This window comes from Dipodomys spectabilis, unplaced genomic scaffold, assembly GCF_019054845.1.
Source record: "Dipodomys spectabilis isolate Male_0828 unplaced genomic scaffold, ASM1905484v1 ptg000136l, whole genome shotgun sequence".
NCBI lineage: Eukaryota > Metazoa > Chordata > Mammalia > Rodentia > Heteromyidae > Dipodomys > Dipodomys spectabilis.
Window position 1 is genome coordinate 8,540,001 of NW_024870813.1, and position 18,531 is coordinate 8,558,531.

The window sequence follows — 18,531 nt, forward strand, 5'->3', positions numbered from 1 at the left end:
AACTCAGAGCCTTATGTTCTTGTTTGTTTTTTTCTGCTCAAGTTTGGCACTTTACCACTTCAGCCACACCTCTGCTTCGGATTTCTTGCTAGTTAATTGGTGATAAGGACCTCTAAAATTTATCTGTCTTGGCTGGCAGTCATCAGATCTCAGCCTCCTGAGTAGCTGGATTATAGGCTCCTAATGGGACCTCCATTCTTTTTTTTTTTTTTTATTGTGAAAATACTGTACAGAGGGGTTACAATTACATGGGCAAGATAATGAGTACATTTCTTATCAAGCATTGTAGCGTCCTCCTTTGTTTCCCCATCCCATCCTCCCCCCGCCCCCCCCCCCCACTGAATCCTCTTCCCCCCCCGCCACCAAAGTTGTAAAGTTTGTTTTTCTTTTTCTTTTCCTTTCTTTCTTTCTTTTCTTTTCTTTTTTTTCTTTTTTTTTTACTATATGAAGTCATTTATATAAGGAATCTTAAGAAATCAAACTCACAGAATCACAGAGTAGAAATGTGGCTACCAGGGCCTGGAGTTGAAGGAACAAGAGGATTTTGGTTAAAAGGCTGTAAAGAAAATAAATTCTTGAGGTGAATAAACTATTGTGGACTTGAAGTTTACAAAAAATAATGTAGATAGCACTTTTCATCACATATACACAAAGATTAGTTGTATGAAATAGTGGATGTATTAACAATGTGGTAATGGCTCCACAAGGTATCCACATATCAAAACAATATACTATATACATCTTGTATATATAGTTTTCATTTGTCAATTCGACTTCGGTGTATCTGCTGAGAAAGAAAGGGGTAGCTGAACAACTCCTGGTGACTTCTATCTGCTGCTGTCTGGACCAGAATGCTCTGCTTACGTGCCGCTCTCCTAAGCTAAGTTCTCCAGCCTCTGATATGGCTATTTCCAATGACTTTCCCACTGTCATGCTACTGTCTGTTGCCATGGACAGAAGACATGGTGCATAACTCATTTACGATATGAGAAACACTTACTCTCTGAGCCCATGAGAACATAGGAGCAGACACTGTGTTCTTAGCCCTGGAAATTGCTGCATGCAGAGGACATATACTAGGGCCTGGGAAGGCATTTGGAGTGGTAGGTGTCTTCGGAGAGCTATGTGTGTGTAATTATTTTCAGTGTGCTGTTTCCACTTAGCAACACCATCAAATTTTGGCATTTCAGAGATAGATCCATTACTACTAAGAAGCCCCAAATTATTGCAATCCTTGTTTTAAAAAATACTTTAACTTGGGCTTTGTGAGAATGACCTACATTCTTTTTTTTTTTTATTGTGAAAATACTGTACAGAGGGGTTACAATTACATGGCAAGATAATGAGTACATTTCTTATCAAGCATTGTAATCTCCTCCTTTGTTTCCCCTTCCCATCCCTTCCCATCCCCACCCCCCCCCCCCCCCGTCACCCAATCCTCCCTGCCCCCCCCCCACCAAAGTTGTAAAGTTTGTTTTCCACATAACGACTTGTACATCTCATTGTTGCAATGGGTCCACCTGTGTCCCTGTTTTAATTATTTGTTTTTCCCTTCCCCTCCACAAATTATACCAAATCATATACAGTGAAAGCAGGGGTTATACCGTGGGGGAGGGTCATACAAAGCAAGAAAGAAATAATCTTATAAATATGTTAGAAACAATCACATGAAAGAAAAAAAAAAACATTTGAATACATATCTTAGGGTTCATTTCCCTAACATCAACTTATCTGACCTTTTCTGCTTGACTCAGACATATACTAGTTATTGCAAATAAGGGAAACCATGAGACCTATGTTTCTTTGGGCCTGGCTTACTTCACTTAATATAATTTTTTCCAAGTCTTTCCATTTCCTAACAAATGGGACAATGTCATTCTTTCTGATGGAGGCATAGAATTCTATTGTGTATATATACCACATTTTCTTGATCCATTTATCTACCGAGGGGCATCCGGGTTGGTTCTCTATCTTAGATATGGTAAATAATGCTGCAATAAACATAGTAGTGCTGGTAGCTTTAGTGTGGTCTTGTTTGTGGTCATTTGGGTAAATGCTCAAAAGTGGGATTGCTGGGTCATAGGGGAGCTCTATGTGGAGTCTTTTGAGGAACCTCTATACTGCTTTCCAAAGTGGTTGAACAAGTTTATACTCCCACCAACAATGCAGTAAGGTTCCCTTCTGTCCACATCCCCTCCAACATCTGTTCTTATTAGAGTTCTTGATTCTAGCCATTCTAACTGGGGTGAGGTGGTATCTCAGTGTTGTTTTGATTTGCATTTCTTTTTGGCTAGAGAAATTGAGCATTTCTTCATGTGTCTATTGGCCATCCTTCTTTCCTCTTCAGAGAAGTTTCTCTTTAAGTCTTTAGCCCACTTATTTATTGAGCAGTTGTTTCTTTGAAGATGTGTTGTTGGGGGATTTAATTTTTTGAGTTCCAGGTATTTTTTAGATATGAGACCCTTGTCCGTTGTATGGCTAGTGAAGATCTTCTCCCAATCTGTGGGCTTTCTATTGATCTTTCTAGCTATGTCCTTTGCCATGCAGAAGCTCTGCAATTTCATGCAATCCCATTTGTCCAACCTTTCTTTGCTTTGTTGTGTTTCTGGGTCTCTATTAAGAAAATATTGGCCTGTGCCAACAAGACCTAGGGTTTCTTCTATTCCATCCTGTAATGTTTTCAGAGTGTCTGCTTTGACTCCAAGGTCTTTGATCCATTTGGAGTTGATTCTGGTGCAGGGATATATAAGGATCTAGCTTTAGTTTTCTACAGGTTTTTAATCAATTTTGCCAGCACCATTTACTGAAGAGGCTGTCTTTCTTCCATTCTATTTTTTTAGCTCCCTTATCAAAGATTAGATGACTATAGGTCTGTAGGTTCATTTCTGGATTTTCAATTCTATTCTATTGGTCCTGAGTCTGTTCTTGTGCCAGTACCAAGCTGTTTTGATTACTACGGCTTTGTAGTAGAGTTTGAAATTTGGTGTTGATATTCCTCCAGCACTGTTCTTTCTGCTAAGGAGTGTTTTTGCTATCTGGGGTCTTTTATTGTTTCATGTGAATTTTGGGTTTTCTTCTTCTATTTCATTGAAGAATGAGGTTGGAATATTGATAGGTATCACATTGATACCTCTGTAGCCAAAATAGACCACATTTTAGGTCACAAAGCAAACTTGTCCTAATTCAGAAACATTGAAGTTATGCCCTGCATTCTCTTAGACCACAAGGGAATAAAATTAGAACTCAACACCAAAAGCCACCAAAGAAAGGCCTGTAACACATGGAGGCTGAACAATACACTGCTGAATCACGAGTGGGTCATGGAAGAGATTAGAAAGGAAATTCAGATGTTCACGATATTCAACAAAAATGAACACACAAATTACCAGCTCCTCTGGGACACAGCAAAGGTAGTACTCAGAAGCAAGTTTATAGCTCTGAGTTCCTACATCAACAAATTGGAGAGATCTGAAACCAACAATTTAATGAGACATCTGAGCCTCTTTGAAAAAGAGCAGCAAGATAAACCCCAATCCAGTAGACAGAAAGAAATAATTAAATGAATTAGAATCCCAAAAAAAACATAGAAAGAATCAATAAAACAAGGAGTTGGTTCTTCAAAAAAATTAACAAAATTGACAAACCCTTAGCAAATCTTATCACAACAAGAAGAGAACACACCCAAATAAATAAATTCAGAGATGAGAATAGAAACCACCATAGAAACAACCAAGATTCAGAACATTATAAGGGAATACTTCTCAAAACTTTATGATAATAAGTTTGAGAACTTGACAGAAATGGACCTCTTCCTAGCAAATATTGACGTGCCAAAACTAAACCAAGATGAGTTAAACCAGCTTAACAGGCCCATATCAAGCATTGAAATAGAAACAGCACTAAGAGACCTCCCATCTAAGAAAAGCCAAGGATCAGATGGTTTTACAGCAGAATTCTACAAGGCCTTCAAAGCAGAGCTCGCACCAATACTCCTCCAACTCTTCAATGAAATTGTAAAAGAAAGTTCGGGACCTCCTTTCTTGTTCAAAACCTTTTCTCTCACAGCAATTGTCAACTGAGATGGCCACCTCCCTTCATTCTTCCTTCTCCTTCTACCCTCTCTCCTTCCCCCCTCCCATCTTCTATCCAGGGCCTTCCCATTATTCCCTGACTTCCACCATCCATTCTTTTTGATCCTGACCACAGCTGTAGTCCTTACCTCCATATCTGTGTGGAAGAGTCTCCCATTAATCCTGTTCCTGCACAGTGCACCCTCTACCTTGTCCACTATGATACACTTCATCCCCATTCTAGCCTGGGTTCTGCTATTGCTCATACATCCAGATACCTTTATCTCACTACTATATTTATGTAGTGAGATAGTCCGTGTCCTTCTAGCCTTCTTTTGCTTATACTACATTAAATTGCCAAACCTCCCCAGATATGTCTACTTAACAAATACTTATTTCCACCTTGCAGTTTAGTGCTGACTAAAGATGAACATGTCATCTACCTTCATAGAGCTTGCAGTCCTGTAGAGAAAATGGCTGATCAAGTGATAGCAAAAATCAGAGTGAAACCACCAATGTGCTAACTGCCACAAAAATCAGACTATGGCTGGGCAGCAGTGGCTCATGCCTCATAATCCTTGCTACTCAGGAGGCTGTGTTCTGAGGATGGCAGTTCAAAGCCAGCCCATGCAGAAAAGTCTGTGAGATTCTTATCTGCAAGTCTACCAAAAAAAAAAAAAAAGAGTTGGAGCTGTGGCTCAAATGGGAGAACACAAAAGCTCAAAGACAACACTCAGGTAATTAATAAACATAATGCTAGGCTGGTGATATGGCTTAAGTGGTAGAGTACCAGCCATGAGTATAAAAGCTGAGCAAGAGCATGAGGCCCTGAGTTCAAGCCCCAGTAGTTACACACACACACACACACACACACACACACACACACACACAAATCAGACTATGCTTATGGATAACTTTTCACATGAGATGGGCAGGAAATGGCAGTAGGGCTGATTTCTGATGGATGGGTAGCCTGTGAGATGGAGTAAGGTTTCTAAGAGAAAGAAAATGCTTGTGCCAAGGACCTTTGATAGGTAGGGAGGGGAGTATGCCAGAGTGAATGGGAACTGAATGTACCATGTAATTGCAATCTGGAGAAGAGGAAAAGTACTGAATTTTCAAGCTCTCTCCCTATCAGAAGCTATGGAAGTCATCTTAAACTATATAAGGAGGGATCTTCTTAATTTTATGCATGTCCTGAAAATCCAGTCCATTCTATACTGTAGATAGCATCAAAGTGTTGCAATTTTGAAGTACCAGATCCAACTGCCTATTAGACCGTAGGTATTTTTCCTAGGCTTTCTTATGTGTGAATGTGGGGTTGGGAGTACCCATCAGCGGGAGATTATGTGCTTAGCATGTGCAAATGTGCAAAGCCCTGATTTCATGCTGGGCACTGAGGACAGCAATAATCCCCAGATCCAAAACCTCACACGTGAGTACACCACACGTGGACTCTTCTGTAGAAACTGTGCATTGTGTTTTAGTTCTTAGATTTTACATACCAACCGCTGAAAACAGCTCTTTCTCCTTTCTTTCCCCTTGAACATGTTTCTCCTTAAATCATCGTTTGGAGTGTTGGCTTACAGGGAATCAAATTACAACATTTTGGTTTCTGCACTTCTGTAAGTCAAATGCTATGTGCCAGGATGTCAGGTGAGGGAGTTGAAGCGACTTCAGATGTTTAAGTAATACCATCAAAATATTTTTTCATACTTTCTAAATATTTTTTTAATTTGTGATAGCAAACTTATCTTTTGGGGTAGCAATAGGCTGTCTTTTGTTAGGACTCACTAATACTGCAATACTTGCTAGATTATAAAAAGAAAATTCTTCCCTTTCTTCTTCAATAAGAACATTAAGATTCAGAGCTATAAAATCTGCAGAAACATGAGCTTTCTACAGACCTCCAGAGGCAGGAGGGAAGGAACAGACTCTCACTTACATCCTTGGGGTGATGATAGAGCTGAGCTCAAATCAGGAGAGAGTACAGGAATAGCCCTTTGTTCTTGTCTAGCATTAGTTTTGTGGGCTAATGACTGCATAAGAAGATGATTTTACTGTATCCAGGCTCTTTGTGCACAGAACTTTACAAAAGAGAAATTGTCTACAGAGATTTTTGTACCAGGTATTCTTATCATTTTCATAATATCACCAGGCTGAATTATAATTTTGTACAAAAGGTATGCCAATGCTGCCTTCTCAAAGTTCTTAGTAATTCTGCCATTTGCATTATCTACTAAGGTCCCCACCTCATAGTCATCCATTTCAACCCATCATTTCACATATTGGCAAACTGAGTCCCAGAGAGAGTAAGTGACACATTGCACATCATACTGCTTCATTTGGTCCAGTGTTCTCCACGTATCACATCTGTGGTGTGCCTGATTTCTGTTCTCCTACCTAGCACAGGTCTAACTGGAGAGGATGTAGGGTGTCAGGAATTCTTCTTTTCTTTCTCTGGATTTTTCATCCTCCTCCATTCTCTCTCCTTCCATGCTGGGAGTTTGTGGTGACAAGGATGTCACCTCTGTATCTGAGCCTTCCTTTGACATCCTGGAAGCATTTGTCTGTGTGTCACATTTCTTAAATCCACAAAGGACTCCTGAGTAATTTCAACTTCTGCATTCTTTGCTGGGGGAAGGCAAAGGTCAGGCCTGACATTTCTATTTTGGCTTTTGTATCTCTCTCTGTCTCTTGCTCTGGGCCTTGGACATCTTTGTTCAAATAAATGTTTGTTGGAGTTGTTAAATTCACTAGACCAAACATTATAATTTAGATGTTGGAATAATATTATCTCTAAGAAACAAAATGTCCCCAGATAGTTTCGCCTTGGGATTTATCTTGTCTATTTTTTCTCTGTGTATTGTCAATTTTATTGTATATAAACTAAACAAAAAAACCTTCATTGCCTATAGAGTCATATAGAGAAAACTGTCCATTTTCTAAAAAAGTCTATGCTGCCCGCAGCTGATGCTACATTAGACATGGGCACTCATTAATTAGGGTCATTTGTCTGCTGTGAGCTAAGGAGAATGTGAAAGACCTGCTCAAGAGAGAATTAATTCATCCTTCTCTCTATACTTTCTTGAATACTCTTTGCAGATTCTCCAAGCCTGCAGGCCTTATACATATGTTCTAATGGGCTAATTGTTGAGGCGACATTTGTAAATTAATCTCTGACTTGAGCTAAGTGGTTTCCCCTAATGGCTTTAATTCAGCAACTCCCACACTTGGCAACAAGTCAGATCCCTGGAAGAGTCTGTTAAAAACAGAGATGCCAGGCTTCCCTTGCCCCACTCTACAAGGCTCTGGTGCCAAGGTGGGATAAGGGAACTTCTGGATGTTAAGTTTTGTTTGCTGTAGGTATGGAGCTTGAACTAGGCATTTGTTCAAGGCTGGTGCTCTACCACTTGACTCACTTCCAGCTTTTTGCTTGTTAATCGGAGATAAGAGTCTCATGGACTTAATGCTCTAGTTGACTTTGAATTATGATCCTCCGATCTCAATTTGGATCCTAGCTACTCTGAGTTGCTAGTGTTACAGATGTGAATAACTGGTGCCCAGTGGGAACCTTTGTTTTTTAAAGTCCTCTAGCATAACACTTTAGGCTTGCCACCTTTGGACCCTCAGCTCCAACTCCATTTCTGAGAATCATTAGATTTCCATTGCCGATTGAAAAGTGCTTGGGCCTCAGTTGGAGTCAGGGGTCTAGAAGAGGTTCTGAAGATGCTTCTTTCCAGAATAGGTCATCTGTCTGCACACGCTTTCCTGTAAGCTCTGGTAACTAAGGGATCAGCTTGGTCATACTCGTTTCCTTCTTTATAACATTTCTCTGGCATTTCAAAAATCTGGCTTGTTGTGATTTCCACCTAGGAAGAGAGCTATAAAACTCCTTTTATTTTTGCTTATCACCAGAGCCCACTGGAGAAGGTGGACAAACTTTTGTTTGGTTTTGTTTTTAACACACTGTGTGTGTTCCTTGGCATTCTTCTGGGCAAACACTTGTCATGTGTCATCTTGAGTTATAAAAATAGGTGAGTCACAAGCACTATTGTTCCAATGACATTTATCAAATTGCTTTTGTTTTTTAAGATTTCTGGCACTCTGGAAATATCACTCCGTGTTCCAATATCATCACGCAGCATATGGGTGTTTTCAGTAAATCTCAGAACATGGTAGTGAGTACCATCCAAGATAGCCAAGGTGATGAGGTGAGTCTATTCTATGAGAAGCAAGACAAGCTGGACAGATGCTGGTGAAAGTTGGCAGAGTGATGATGAGCAAATGATAGCTTAGGTCCCCAGACTCCTGTGTGGGATGGGCTTGGTAAAGGTCTTTGAGGGACAGGTATCTGACCCCAGTTAAGTAGGTAGGGATAAAAGGGAACTGAAAGGTCCACATGGTAAGAAACTTGGTCATTGTAAGGGTCATTCTGTGACTCGGTTTGCAGGAAGGCAAGTGTGTTTTGCTGACTGGGATATTATGCTTTTGCTTGACCTCATCTCACCATCTCCATTTGGTTTTGGTCCTCTTTTATCTCTGGCATTGTAGAGGTAGGCATACAGAAGGATCTACAGTGGCCCTACCCCTTATTGAAAGGACATTAGAATAGCTGTAACTTGTATGAAGAAAGGGACAATTTGAGAATGAATGGATCCTGTAGTCTCCACCCTCTACTTACTCAGAACCCACTTGTTCAAAAGCTTGTTATGCATTAGTTATACTTACACAGTATAATTTGCTCACAAATTGCACAACACCATAGGATTAATCTCTGTAAGTCTTCCTTCTGCTCAACCTATCTGGGAGATACTGATATTTGAGTTTGCATCTGAAGAGGCTAGCAGGATCTTCTTTTATCTTGTCACAGGCTGATTTGCTTAAAAAGATTAAATCTACATACATACACTCCACATATATATATATAATCTCTCAATTGACAGTGTATTTCAATACTCCAAAGGAAACTTCCATCTCTTGTTTCTCTTAGGCCTTATGCAGTGTATGTTAAACAAATACTTAGATGAAGTATTACTGCCTAGTAATTCTATAACATAACCATTACCATGTAGACTAAAACCTAATCATTTTGTGTCCTTAGATAATATTTTTTATATGTAAGGTTCTCATATGATGGGGATTTGTTAGAGAGTTAGAGAACGAGTAAGAATAGACCAGTTCTTCTGGGTAACTTTACTAGGGCCATGTGGAAGGAGTGTTTGTTGGACTGACATTTTCAGGGCCAACTTGATGTGTCTCTTGGCACTTGGATCCAGGTTAACAATTGTAATCAAGGCTGATGTGATAAAAAGCAATCTAGCAAGCGTAAAGGGTACAGGTATTCCCCTCCATACTGGTAAACCCTTGCTCCCTTTGTACCCAGAGTCAGCTGGCGATGGTGAGAGGTGAAAAGGACAGTCTGGAGTCCCTATAACTCTCAGGAAAAAAAGCACCTTGTAGATGTTGTGGACTCCGGCATAAGGACACTAGAGAGAGCAGCAGGGAGGGTCATTTCCTGGTGCTCTCAGCCTGCCTGGGAGATGCTGGTATTTGAGGTTGCATCGTAAGAGGCCAGCAGGTTCTCTTCCCTCTTCTAGCCACTGGCTGATTTGCTTAAATAAGTGACACATTATTCCCCATCACAGATGCCAAGTGGGAGGCAGCTGGGACAAATTAGTGACAGTTACTTAGGACATCCTAATGCTGGGAAACCTTTGCCTTCGCAGTAATGCCGAGATTTTTAATTCCTTGTGAATGGTGTGTAGATGCTACCTGAAAGGACTTTGGTTTTCCCTTCCTGCCATGATGGCTTTTAGTGACTTAGAGCTCTCTAGCCAGCTCTGATAGAGGCTCAGCATTCACAGATATACAGGGCCAAAATGAACTGGATTAATCCTGCTGTTTATGAATGAAGAGATCCCTCCCCTCTTTTCTGGTCACACCCCTTCCCTTTGCAGCTTTTTGAGAATGAGGTCAGGGCCAGGATCCAACTGCTTATGTCTCAGAAATAGCAGCACAGTTCCAAATTAATCTAAAGCGATTTGTTTTGCTGTCTTCTTCAGTTAACAGAGGAAAAAGCAAAAGCCTGATTGTGTGTGTGTGTGTGTGTGTGTGTGTGTGTGTGTGTATCTTTGCAAGAAACATATGAATGAATATGGGTGAGGAGAGAAATGGAGAATGAGCCAGTCAAGAGGGATTCTACTGGATAGCTAGCTGGTAATGGCTGACAGAATACATGAGTTGCCTTGGATTCAATTGGATCATGTTTTGGATTATAATGCAAAATGGAAGGATAAAAGAAACCCCAGTGGTGCATTGTTATAATACTGTTTTTTCAAAGGAGATTTTAGCAGTTGCTGTGTAGCTGCACATTCCTTACATTGTACAGTTGTTAGACCATTATTGTCTGTACTGTGCGACTTGCCATCCCTGTCTAGTAATCCTGCCATGTGCTAAATGAATGTCCCAAGCTGACTTGATTTCGTTGTCCATCAGCCACTTTGGCATACACATGTGAAAGATAGATGTGTGACTTCCTTCTGTGTTGCACACATATTCAGACATACAGAGAGAAAGAGGAGAGGAGAGAATGAGAGAGTGAGAGAAAGAAAGAGAGAGAAAGAGAGAGAGCAGAGACAAAAGAGACATGCACACCCAGATTGACATGCCTAGTCTTTACATAAGTTGAGATTCACCTCTAACCGTTACCAATGTCAGCAGGATGTCAGTGTGTGGCTATCCCAGAGACTGAAGCTTCTGAGGCTTTCCACCTGCAGCCTCTCTCGGATATTAACCTATCTAAAGGGTATTTGTTGACTGGTAGGCAGGCATTGTAAGCTCTGGTGCTGTTTATTTTCTGTTTCCAACTCCCATTATTGACTGGAACCTTGTTTTTATTCTGGACTGTCCTTTATTTGCATTCATAGTCTCCTCTGTGAAAGCATTAAATAAACACATTAGTACCTTGAATGGGAAGAGAAGTGTCAGTTATCAGGCTAATCCACTACATATTCATTAGATGGACTTTGGAGTGACAGGTATCCGTTGAAGGTGATGCTCAAATTGTCATTCATGTCAAAGGTGATTCGCTTTGAATGGGGAGTGTAAAGTAGTAGATGGGTTGCCGTATAACTGGCTGAATGTTGTCTAATTTGGCACCTAAGTTGCTTTTACTAAACAATTAAGAACTATTATGACTCAATATATGATTTTTAATATGTAGTACATATGCAATGAATGTATCTGTATCTTACATATCAATCTAAATCTATCATTTGTCATCTATAATTATCTATTGGACATTTATACATATTTGTTTGTACAAGCAAATATGTAATTTTCAAATGGATATTTCCTGTATTGAGACAGAAAGTAGATTAGTGATTGTTGGGAGATGGACAGGTCTAATTTAACGACACGAGGGGTATTAGTGGGATGATAAAAATGATCTGAAATGATTATTATTATGGTCACACAATTTGGTAAATTTGCTAAAAGTCATTGAAGAAATATATGCTTAAAATGAGTGATTTTTATAGTATAGTAATTATCACTCAAGAAAGCTATTAAGAATTAATATTCTTGTACTTTAGTCCCTTTAGGTGCTAAGTTATATGTAATATGAGGAATTATATCACCTTGGATTTTCACCTGGTCTTTCTCCCCATGAAATTTACTGATGTCACCTACAAAGATTCTAGACCTTGATAGAACAGGGCCAGACAAAAACCCAGTGCCATAAGATGTAAAAGTCTTTCCTGACCCCTATTGGCAAAGAAAGAGGTTGCTGCCCATTGCCAGGTAAAGGAGTCCGCTTCAAGGTTCTCAGTGAGGCAGTAATGGCACAACATTTCAAGCGAGGCAAAGTTCATACAAAGTTCAAAGCAAAATTCAACCTTCAGAACTGCTGCTATATATCAAAAAATACAAACATCTGCTGCTCACCTCTTAAGTGATGGCATTCTCTCTTCTTTTGCAGGTTGTCTTAGTCTTTGCTCTCAGCATTGGTGCACTTGTAATATACTTCATAGATTCATCAAAGTAAGTATTCAAATGGGCTGTCTTGCTCTTTTTTTTCCTGAAACAATTGCGACCTTTCACATTGGTGAATTTATTTACCTGAATACCAACCCGAGAGCCGAAGGGCATCATTGCAAGGAAGGCAGGTCTGATCCGTGCCCATTTTCAGAGTGGGAAAGAATGGAAATGCTCCAAGGGAAGGCTATTGCTGGGTATTATTTATTTTTAAATAGCTCTTTCCAGAGGAAGCATTTATGCTGAAGATGTCATGAAGCTAAGAGGAAATTTAAACCTCTGGGAGGGCAATAGATGAGAGTCTGAGCTATTCTGGTTGTGTTTGTAGGATCCCTTTCTCCTTGGGCTTTCCTGTGTTTTGATCTTATTGGAGGATAACTTAGAAAGCATGGTGCCAGTATATCACTTGCCACCTGAATAGTCAACCAAAGCATCACTCACTGAAACTTCTTGACTTGTGAAACTAAGGAGATAGGACAAGGAGTTCATGACGACTCTCAAAGGTGGGGTGAATTCTCCCATGGGCCATGAGAGGCCTCCTAGAATGGAAACTAGGGTACACCCCTAGGTGTAGTTGAGGAAATGGTGCTCCAGGGTGAGCCTAGGACACAGAGGGGAAGACTTTGCCAGAGGCTGAAGAGAGTGCCCACTAGGGCTGCTAGTTGGTACTGTCTGCCTTGGCTCCTGCAACTGCTCCCCTGTGTGCATCATTAGCTTCAACTCTCCTGGGAAATTTGACTTGCTTTTCTGTTCTGATATAAAGTTGACAACCCAGGCCAAGGACAGTGGTTTTGAACTTGCTGCACTTATCCTGTGTGTGTGTTTTTTTAACTCCTTTAACTTTATCCCTGGTACACATTACTAGATCTTTGATCCTAAGAAACCAGCCTGGTGTCCCTGTTGGCTTGAGACTGTGGGGTTTCTGAGTGTCGGGTTTAGTGTTCTTTCCCTGTGGCTCAGAATGGTGGTCATTTCACGCATCCCTAAACACCGAATTTCTCAAAGTCCTCTGAGAATTGTATGCAATTGAGAGCAGATTCAAAAACGTCGGGTCAGGGAAATAAAGAAAACATCATCAACTCCAATCGCCTTTCTCTGAGAGTCATCTAAAACTGAGGCTGTTGGAATTCCTGTGGCCCCCTCCACACATGGGACTGTCACCCAGCTCATATGGAGAGTCCTTTAAACACTCCCAGGGCATGAAATTTCACGTGCTTCCTCCATCAGAAATTCCTAACCAAGAAGGAGAAGAGCGCTTCTAAGCTTGGGAGATCTCAATTGATGTGTCAGTGAAGGTAAGCTCTGTTTTTGACATTTTTTTCTGGACTGTATCAGAATTGAACTAAAGATCTTCTGAAGACTCTGGTCTCATTTCTTCAATCTCTCTCTAGGGGTGTTCTCAACGTATGCTGGGGCGCATATGCTGTCGACGCTCAGGCTGGGGGCTCAGGAAAGAGGATTGGACATTCACTCTGTATACCCTAGAGAAAGTGCACCCCATGTGGAGGTGAGCGTGCTGGCCCTTTGAAAGGACAGATGCCCCGGCCTCACCTTCCTCCCTTTTCAACTGTTTGTATTAATTTTTTTTTGAAATAAAATTCTGCTAGATGGGTTGGCATGGTGTCCTTATTTTTAAAAAGAAGAGAAGTGCTGTCTACTAGCAGGTGATCTTCGGCTGTGTGCATTCCGGCATTCCTGTCTCCAGGGGAGAGGGTGGGAAAGCATGAAATCCCCACGGTAGACACACTGCTCCACACCTTGCTTACCCCCATGTCCTGTGGATTTAATTCTGGTCCCGAGAAGCCTACAGAAGCTGACATTTGCTCTCCAATTCTGTTTTTATTTTTTTTAATGGACTTGCAAGGAGGCTATAGGAAGGCTGGCTTTTAATCCTCTTTTTAGGCTCCCTTTACCATGCCAAAAAAGTGATCATAAAACTGAGACAATCCTCATTCTCCCTAATGTCCACAGTGGCTTGTCTTAACTTCAGTCTTTCTTCTGAGTCATGGAACTGTGTGGTTTACAGTAGCAAGACTGTGACTATAAGAAGTCTTGGTATTTATATAGCTCTGTCTGCTCATCACTTGTACTACGTCATTTGGTCCCCAGATTGTCTTTCAGGGTTCTGATCCACGAGAGCTCAACCAACAGTCATATCGAACAAATCTTCCATCTTCCTGAAGAAGGCTAGCAAGCATACTCTGTTTAAGTGGGAGAATTAAGGTAGACTCTGTTAAGCCACCATTATTGGTAGCCTATGGGTTTCCGTGTCTAAAACCACATGAAGCCTATTGAATAGGTCATAATCAAGCTTAGTAAGCAAGATACAATGAAATTTTATCCACATGGCAATGCAGATAGAAGATAAGAAAGTAGGATATAAATTCTTAAAATTCATTTCTTTTAAGATTTACAACTCTTACCAGTTTAACAGACAAGTTGGCTGGCCATTGGGGCATCTTGGAAAATAGTTCTGACTCCCAGGAACTCTACCAAATCATCCATCTGGAGAAAAGGAGCTCACAGTCTTGAGATGAATTTCAATTAATATTCCCTCCATCCAAATAGATAAACCAGAAATAAACCTGATTAGATTGATGATATTGAAGAAAGGGCTTATCTCTGTGATTTAAACAGAGCTGGCCTCACTAAAATCATAGGCATTTTGTAGTTGTATGTACAAGCTCAAGATTGGAGGCGTTCTGCACCCTGCTCATTGAAACGTGTGTAAAGCAGGCTGTAATGGCCAGTCCTGCCAGCCCAGCTTAGCTCAGGGCAGCCCCGGTAGGCTGCACACGTAGACAGAAGACTCAGATCCCACTTCTGTTTGTCAGATGGGGAAGGACATTTAGCTATGTGGCAGATAATTAATTAGCTAAATAATTGATCCTTGATGATCTTTTTGCCATTGAGAACTCAGTTCACTATCAAGGCATAGGATGGAGGATAAGTCCTTTCCAAAGCTGTCTTCTTTTGTGTGTCTTTTCTTTTGAGCTCTTAGAATGAGACAGATAGAACCCGGAGTGGGTCTTCCTCACTGAAGGATCTGGGAAGTCCTCCTTTGAGTCTTAATTTTCCTCTAGAGATGACTACAAAAGAACCATTTGTGAAGCCTCAAGTGATTACTCTCTAGCTAAGGCAGATGGCCCTGAGAGTTCCTGGAGTTGAGAGACAAAGAGAATTACATTCAAGTGTGCTGAAACGATGCTTCATCACCCCAGTGGATGATGTCTGCAAAGACCCAGACAAGGGGAGATATTCTAGAAAGGCTTTGGGTAGACATAAGTATCAGTGCCTCCACCAATGTGGAGACACATCACCCATGAGCCCTCACAGGGAGCCGTCCAGTATGTCCTCCACTTAGCCACTCAATGCACATACCGTCCAAAGGAATTTTCGTTTCCATTCTCTTCAAAAGGCCCTCCTGCCCAAATTCTGTCACACATCACTGCAGCCTCTAATTCTGTCATTTTTCTGATGCCTCCACAGGCACCTTTTCTCCCACACACTCTGGCTGGTGCCTGCGAAGCAAAGATTTAAAATAAAACAACAACAACAGCAACAAAAACCTCTGTATGACCCCATCAAAAGTGCCCTGCAATGCAAGTGAGTGCCAGTGTTACTGACACTGGTTCCCCGGGACATAAGAACAATAATTCTTACCTAATAGCTATGGTTAGAAAAAGGAAAGGAAAAGATCTGAGGATATCAGGATGAGGGCAGGATTCACGGGTTGTGTAATGCGGCAGTTCCTTTTTTTTTTTTTTTTGGAATTTAAGTGAAAGTTGGAACAGGCAGTGGCTGGAGCTCGGCATATTTGCATTTTTTTCCAGGGGCATTCTGGGAAAGGATGACTCATATCTGTGAAGATATTTATTCATTTGATTCATGTTTAAATGCTGCTCTTTCTTAGACTGCCCTTACGTGGATTATGAATATTTAATGCTGCATACATGACAAGCGAAGGTCAAGTCCTGCTCATTGGTGACTTCAAAGCAGGTTCTTGTCTCTCAGAGGCATGCTACCTGCTGTTAGCAAAGGAAAGCTGAAAGGTTATGCATTGTTAAAATTTCCCTTAATGACTTTATCTGCTCCAAAATGGTTGGTACACAGTAAGGGCGCCGGCTGGTCTTGCCAGCCTCTGCTCTTGACTTCTGATTTCTGCACTGCTGTTTGGAGAATATGGACTTTAGAAAGGAAGAGGAGCTCCCAGCGCAAATTTTGTAGAGCATCGAATCCAAGCGTTCCATTGCCCGGGTAACAGTGGTATTATGAATGGAAATTTTGTCTCCTCAGTCTTTTAGGCTTTTGCTTTTGTATTCATTCACTCATTCATTCATACAAATTCATTCACTTTATTTGTTCATTCAAGACATCTTGAGTGTGATAATGTTGGGTACTTTCTAATAACTAAAATTTCTTATGGCTAAGTAAGGTTAAGGAAAATGCTAAGGTTGCAATACAAGTTGTCCAGATTGATTTTAGTTTCTACAATAACACTGACACCATTGTTGTAATGAGAATGCCCAGAACTTTAATGGGACCAAGTAGTTACTTCACCATTTTATCTGTCTATCTATCCATTTTATCTATCTACCTTACCTAACTTTTCATGCCTCAGCTGAGAAATTATCTTTCAAAAAACGAAATGGGGATAGGTGGTCAAAGCAACTAGCAGTTGCTAGCGATGTGCCGTGTGTGAGTTACAGTGCTAGGCACTTTAAAATAATTGACCTGTGCAGCTTTAGTGGATCCTCTTGACCACTTCCTCACATCACTATTGCCATCTAGATGAGAAGTCTGAAGCTGCAAATGTTGCTCCAAACCATATAGTTCATAAGTGGAAGAACCAGCATCTGAGTCAGCCTTGCTCATTCGAAAACTGTATCTCTCCCAAGGCCAAGAAGTAAAATTCCAGATTGGGGCAAGTAACCAAAAGGGCTTTAGTGCAATGCTGCAAGAATTGGAAGTGGTGTCTCCCTGGCCTGCCAAGTCTTCTGTCTTATTTTTTCTTTTGTTCTCCATGGCCTCATTCTTGCCCTGGGATCTGAGTCTACCATGGACGGTGTTTAGGAGGGTCCCAACATAGGTTTCCCCATAAGATTCTTCCATGGGTCATAGACTGATTTCTCTTTGGGCCTTGATTTCTTCCCACCAATGGCTTAATAAGACCCTCTTCTGCTTTTTATCTTGGTGGGCAGAAGCACATTGTGATGGAATAGTGGCATAAAGTCAAGGACACTAGTGGCTCAGTCCTCTAATCTAGCCACTCAGGAGGTTGAGATCTGAGGATCATGGTTTGAAGCTAGTCCAGGTAGGAAAGTCCATGAGAGTCTTTTGTCCAATTAAGACAGCAGGAAGCTGGAAGTAGAGCTGTGGCTCAAATGGTAGAACACCAGCCTTGAGTGGAAAAGCTAAAGGACAGCACCCAGCCCCTGAGTTTAAGTCCCACTTTTGGCACACACAGACACACACACACACTTGAAAGATCAAGTTAGCCAAGAATGGGAGAGTTCATTATTTCTTAAGGCTCCTTCCATTCAGAGTATTCCTTCTAAGTAGAACAACCTTACATTTCCCCATTTTGACCTTGCTCTCTGTTCCCATTATTTGATACACTGGAGTAGATCATGTGAGATATCTTCTTTCTTGTTCAATAAATTCTTCTATCCCTTTAGAGTTTGCAGGATTTAGCTATTGTGATTTTGTACTATGTGGCAGGATATCTCCATGTATGTGAAGTAGTATCAAATTAAGAAGCTTTAGGAAAATATGGCCTCAGAGAGACTTCTATGGGGATTTTGGAAATGGTGTCATAGAACTCTCTTCCTTCTCCAGTATTTTTCTGACTGAACATGGGTGTGTTGGCCCTATGCCTCCCAAGTGCCCAGTCCCACAGCCGCCACCTGATCAAGTGTGACACAGCACAGGTTAACCATGGGTGCATGGTAGTGGGCAGGGTGCCAGGAGTGGTGAGTTCTGCTCTTAACACTAACACAGCCCTATGTAGTATGATCAGCTGGCAGCCAAGCATAGGGAAGGAAGAATTTCAGCTTGTCTTAGTTCCTGGCTCTCTCAATGGATCAGGGTCTGTCTAGGTGTTGTTCTAAATAATTAGCTCTAGCATTCTGCTTTTGTGTCCTGTTTAAGAAGTCATGACATGCATTTAACCTTTGTTGAAGAAGTCAACACAAGCTATCACAAGTGTGCAAAGCATCTCCCTACTCTTTCCCTTCTTTTCCTTTGTAAAATACTTTCCCCTCAATTTTCTCCATCCCTGACATTTTTATTGCTAGGCTTAGGTTTGGAAAATTATGGGTAAGGAAAGTTCAAGGGCAGGATGTTCACAACAACCCTGCACATCTGTGAAGGGAACACAACAGGAGAGCCAGCAGCTGTTGAAAGAATAAAATGTCAGATGGTA

The 18,531-nt window shown here is 41.0% G+C and overlaps 1 protein-coding gene across 5 annotated transcripts in view; it reads left to right on the forward strand.

The window, feature by feature from the left end:
• The window catches only part of Kcnma1 (potassium calcium-activated channel subfamily M alpha 1), a 699,649-nt gene that overhangs the window by 341,483 nt on the left and 339,635 nt on the right, over positions 1-18,531 (forward strand). For all 5 annotated transcript variants that reach the window (XM_042690241.1, XM_042690238.1, XM_042690240.1 and 2 more), the window contains exon 3: positions 12,052-12,113. In XM_042690241.1, the coding sequence (XP_042546175.1) occupies positions 12,052-12,113 (62 nt within the window). The remainder of the gene's footprint in view (positions 1-12,051; positions 12,114-18,531) is intronic.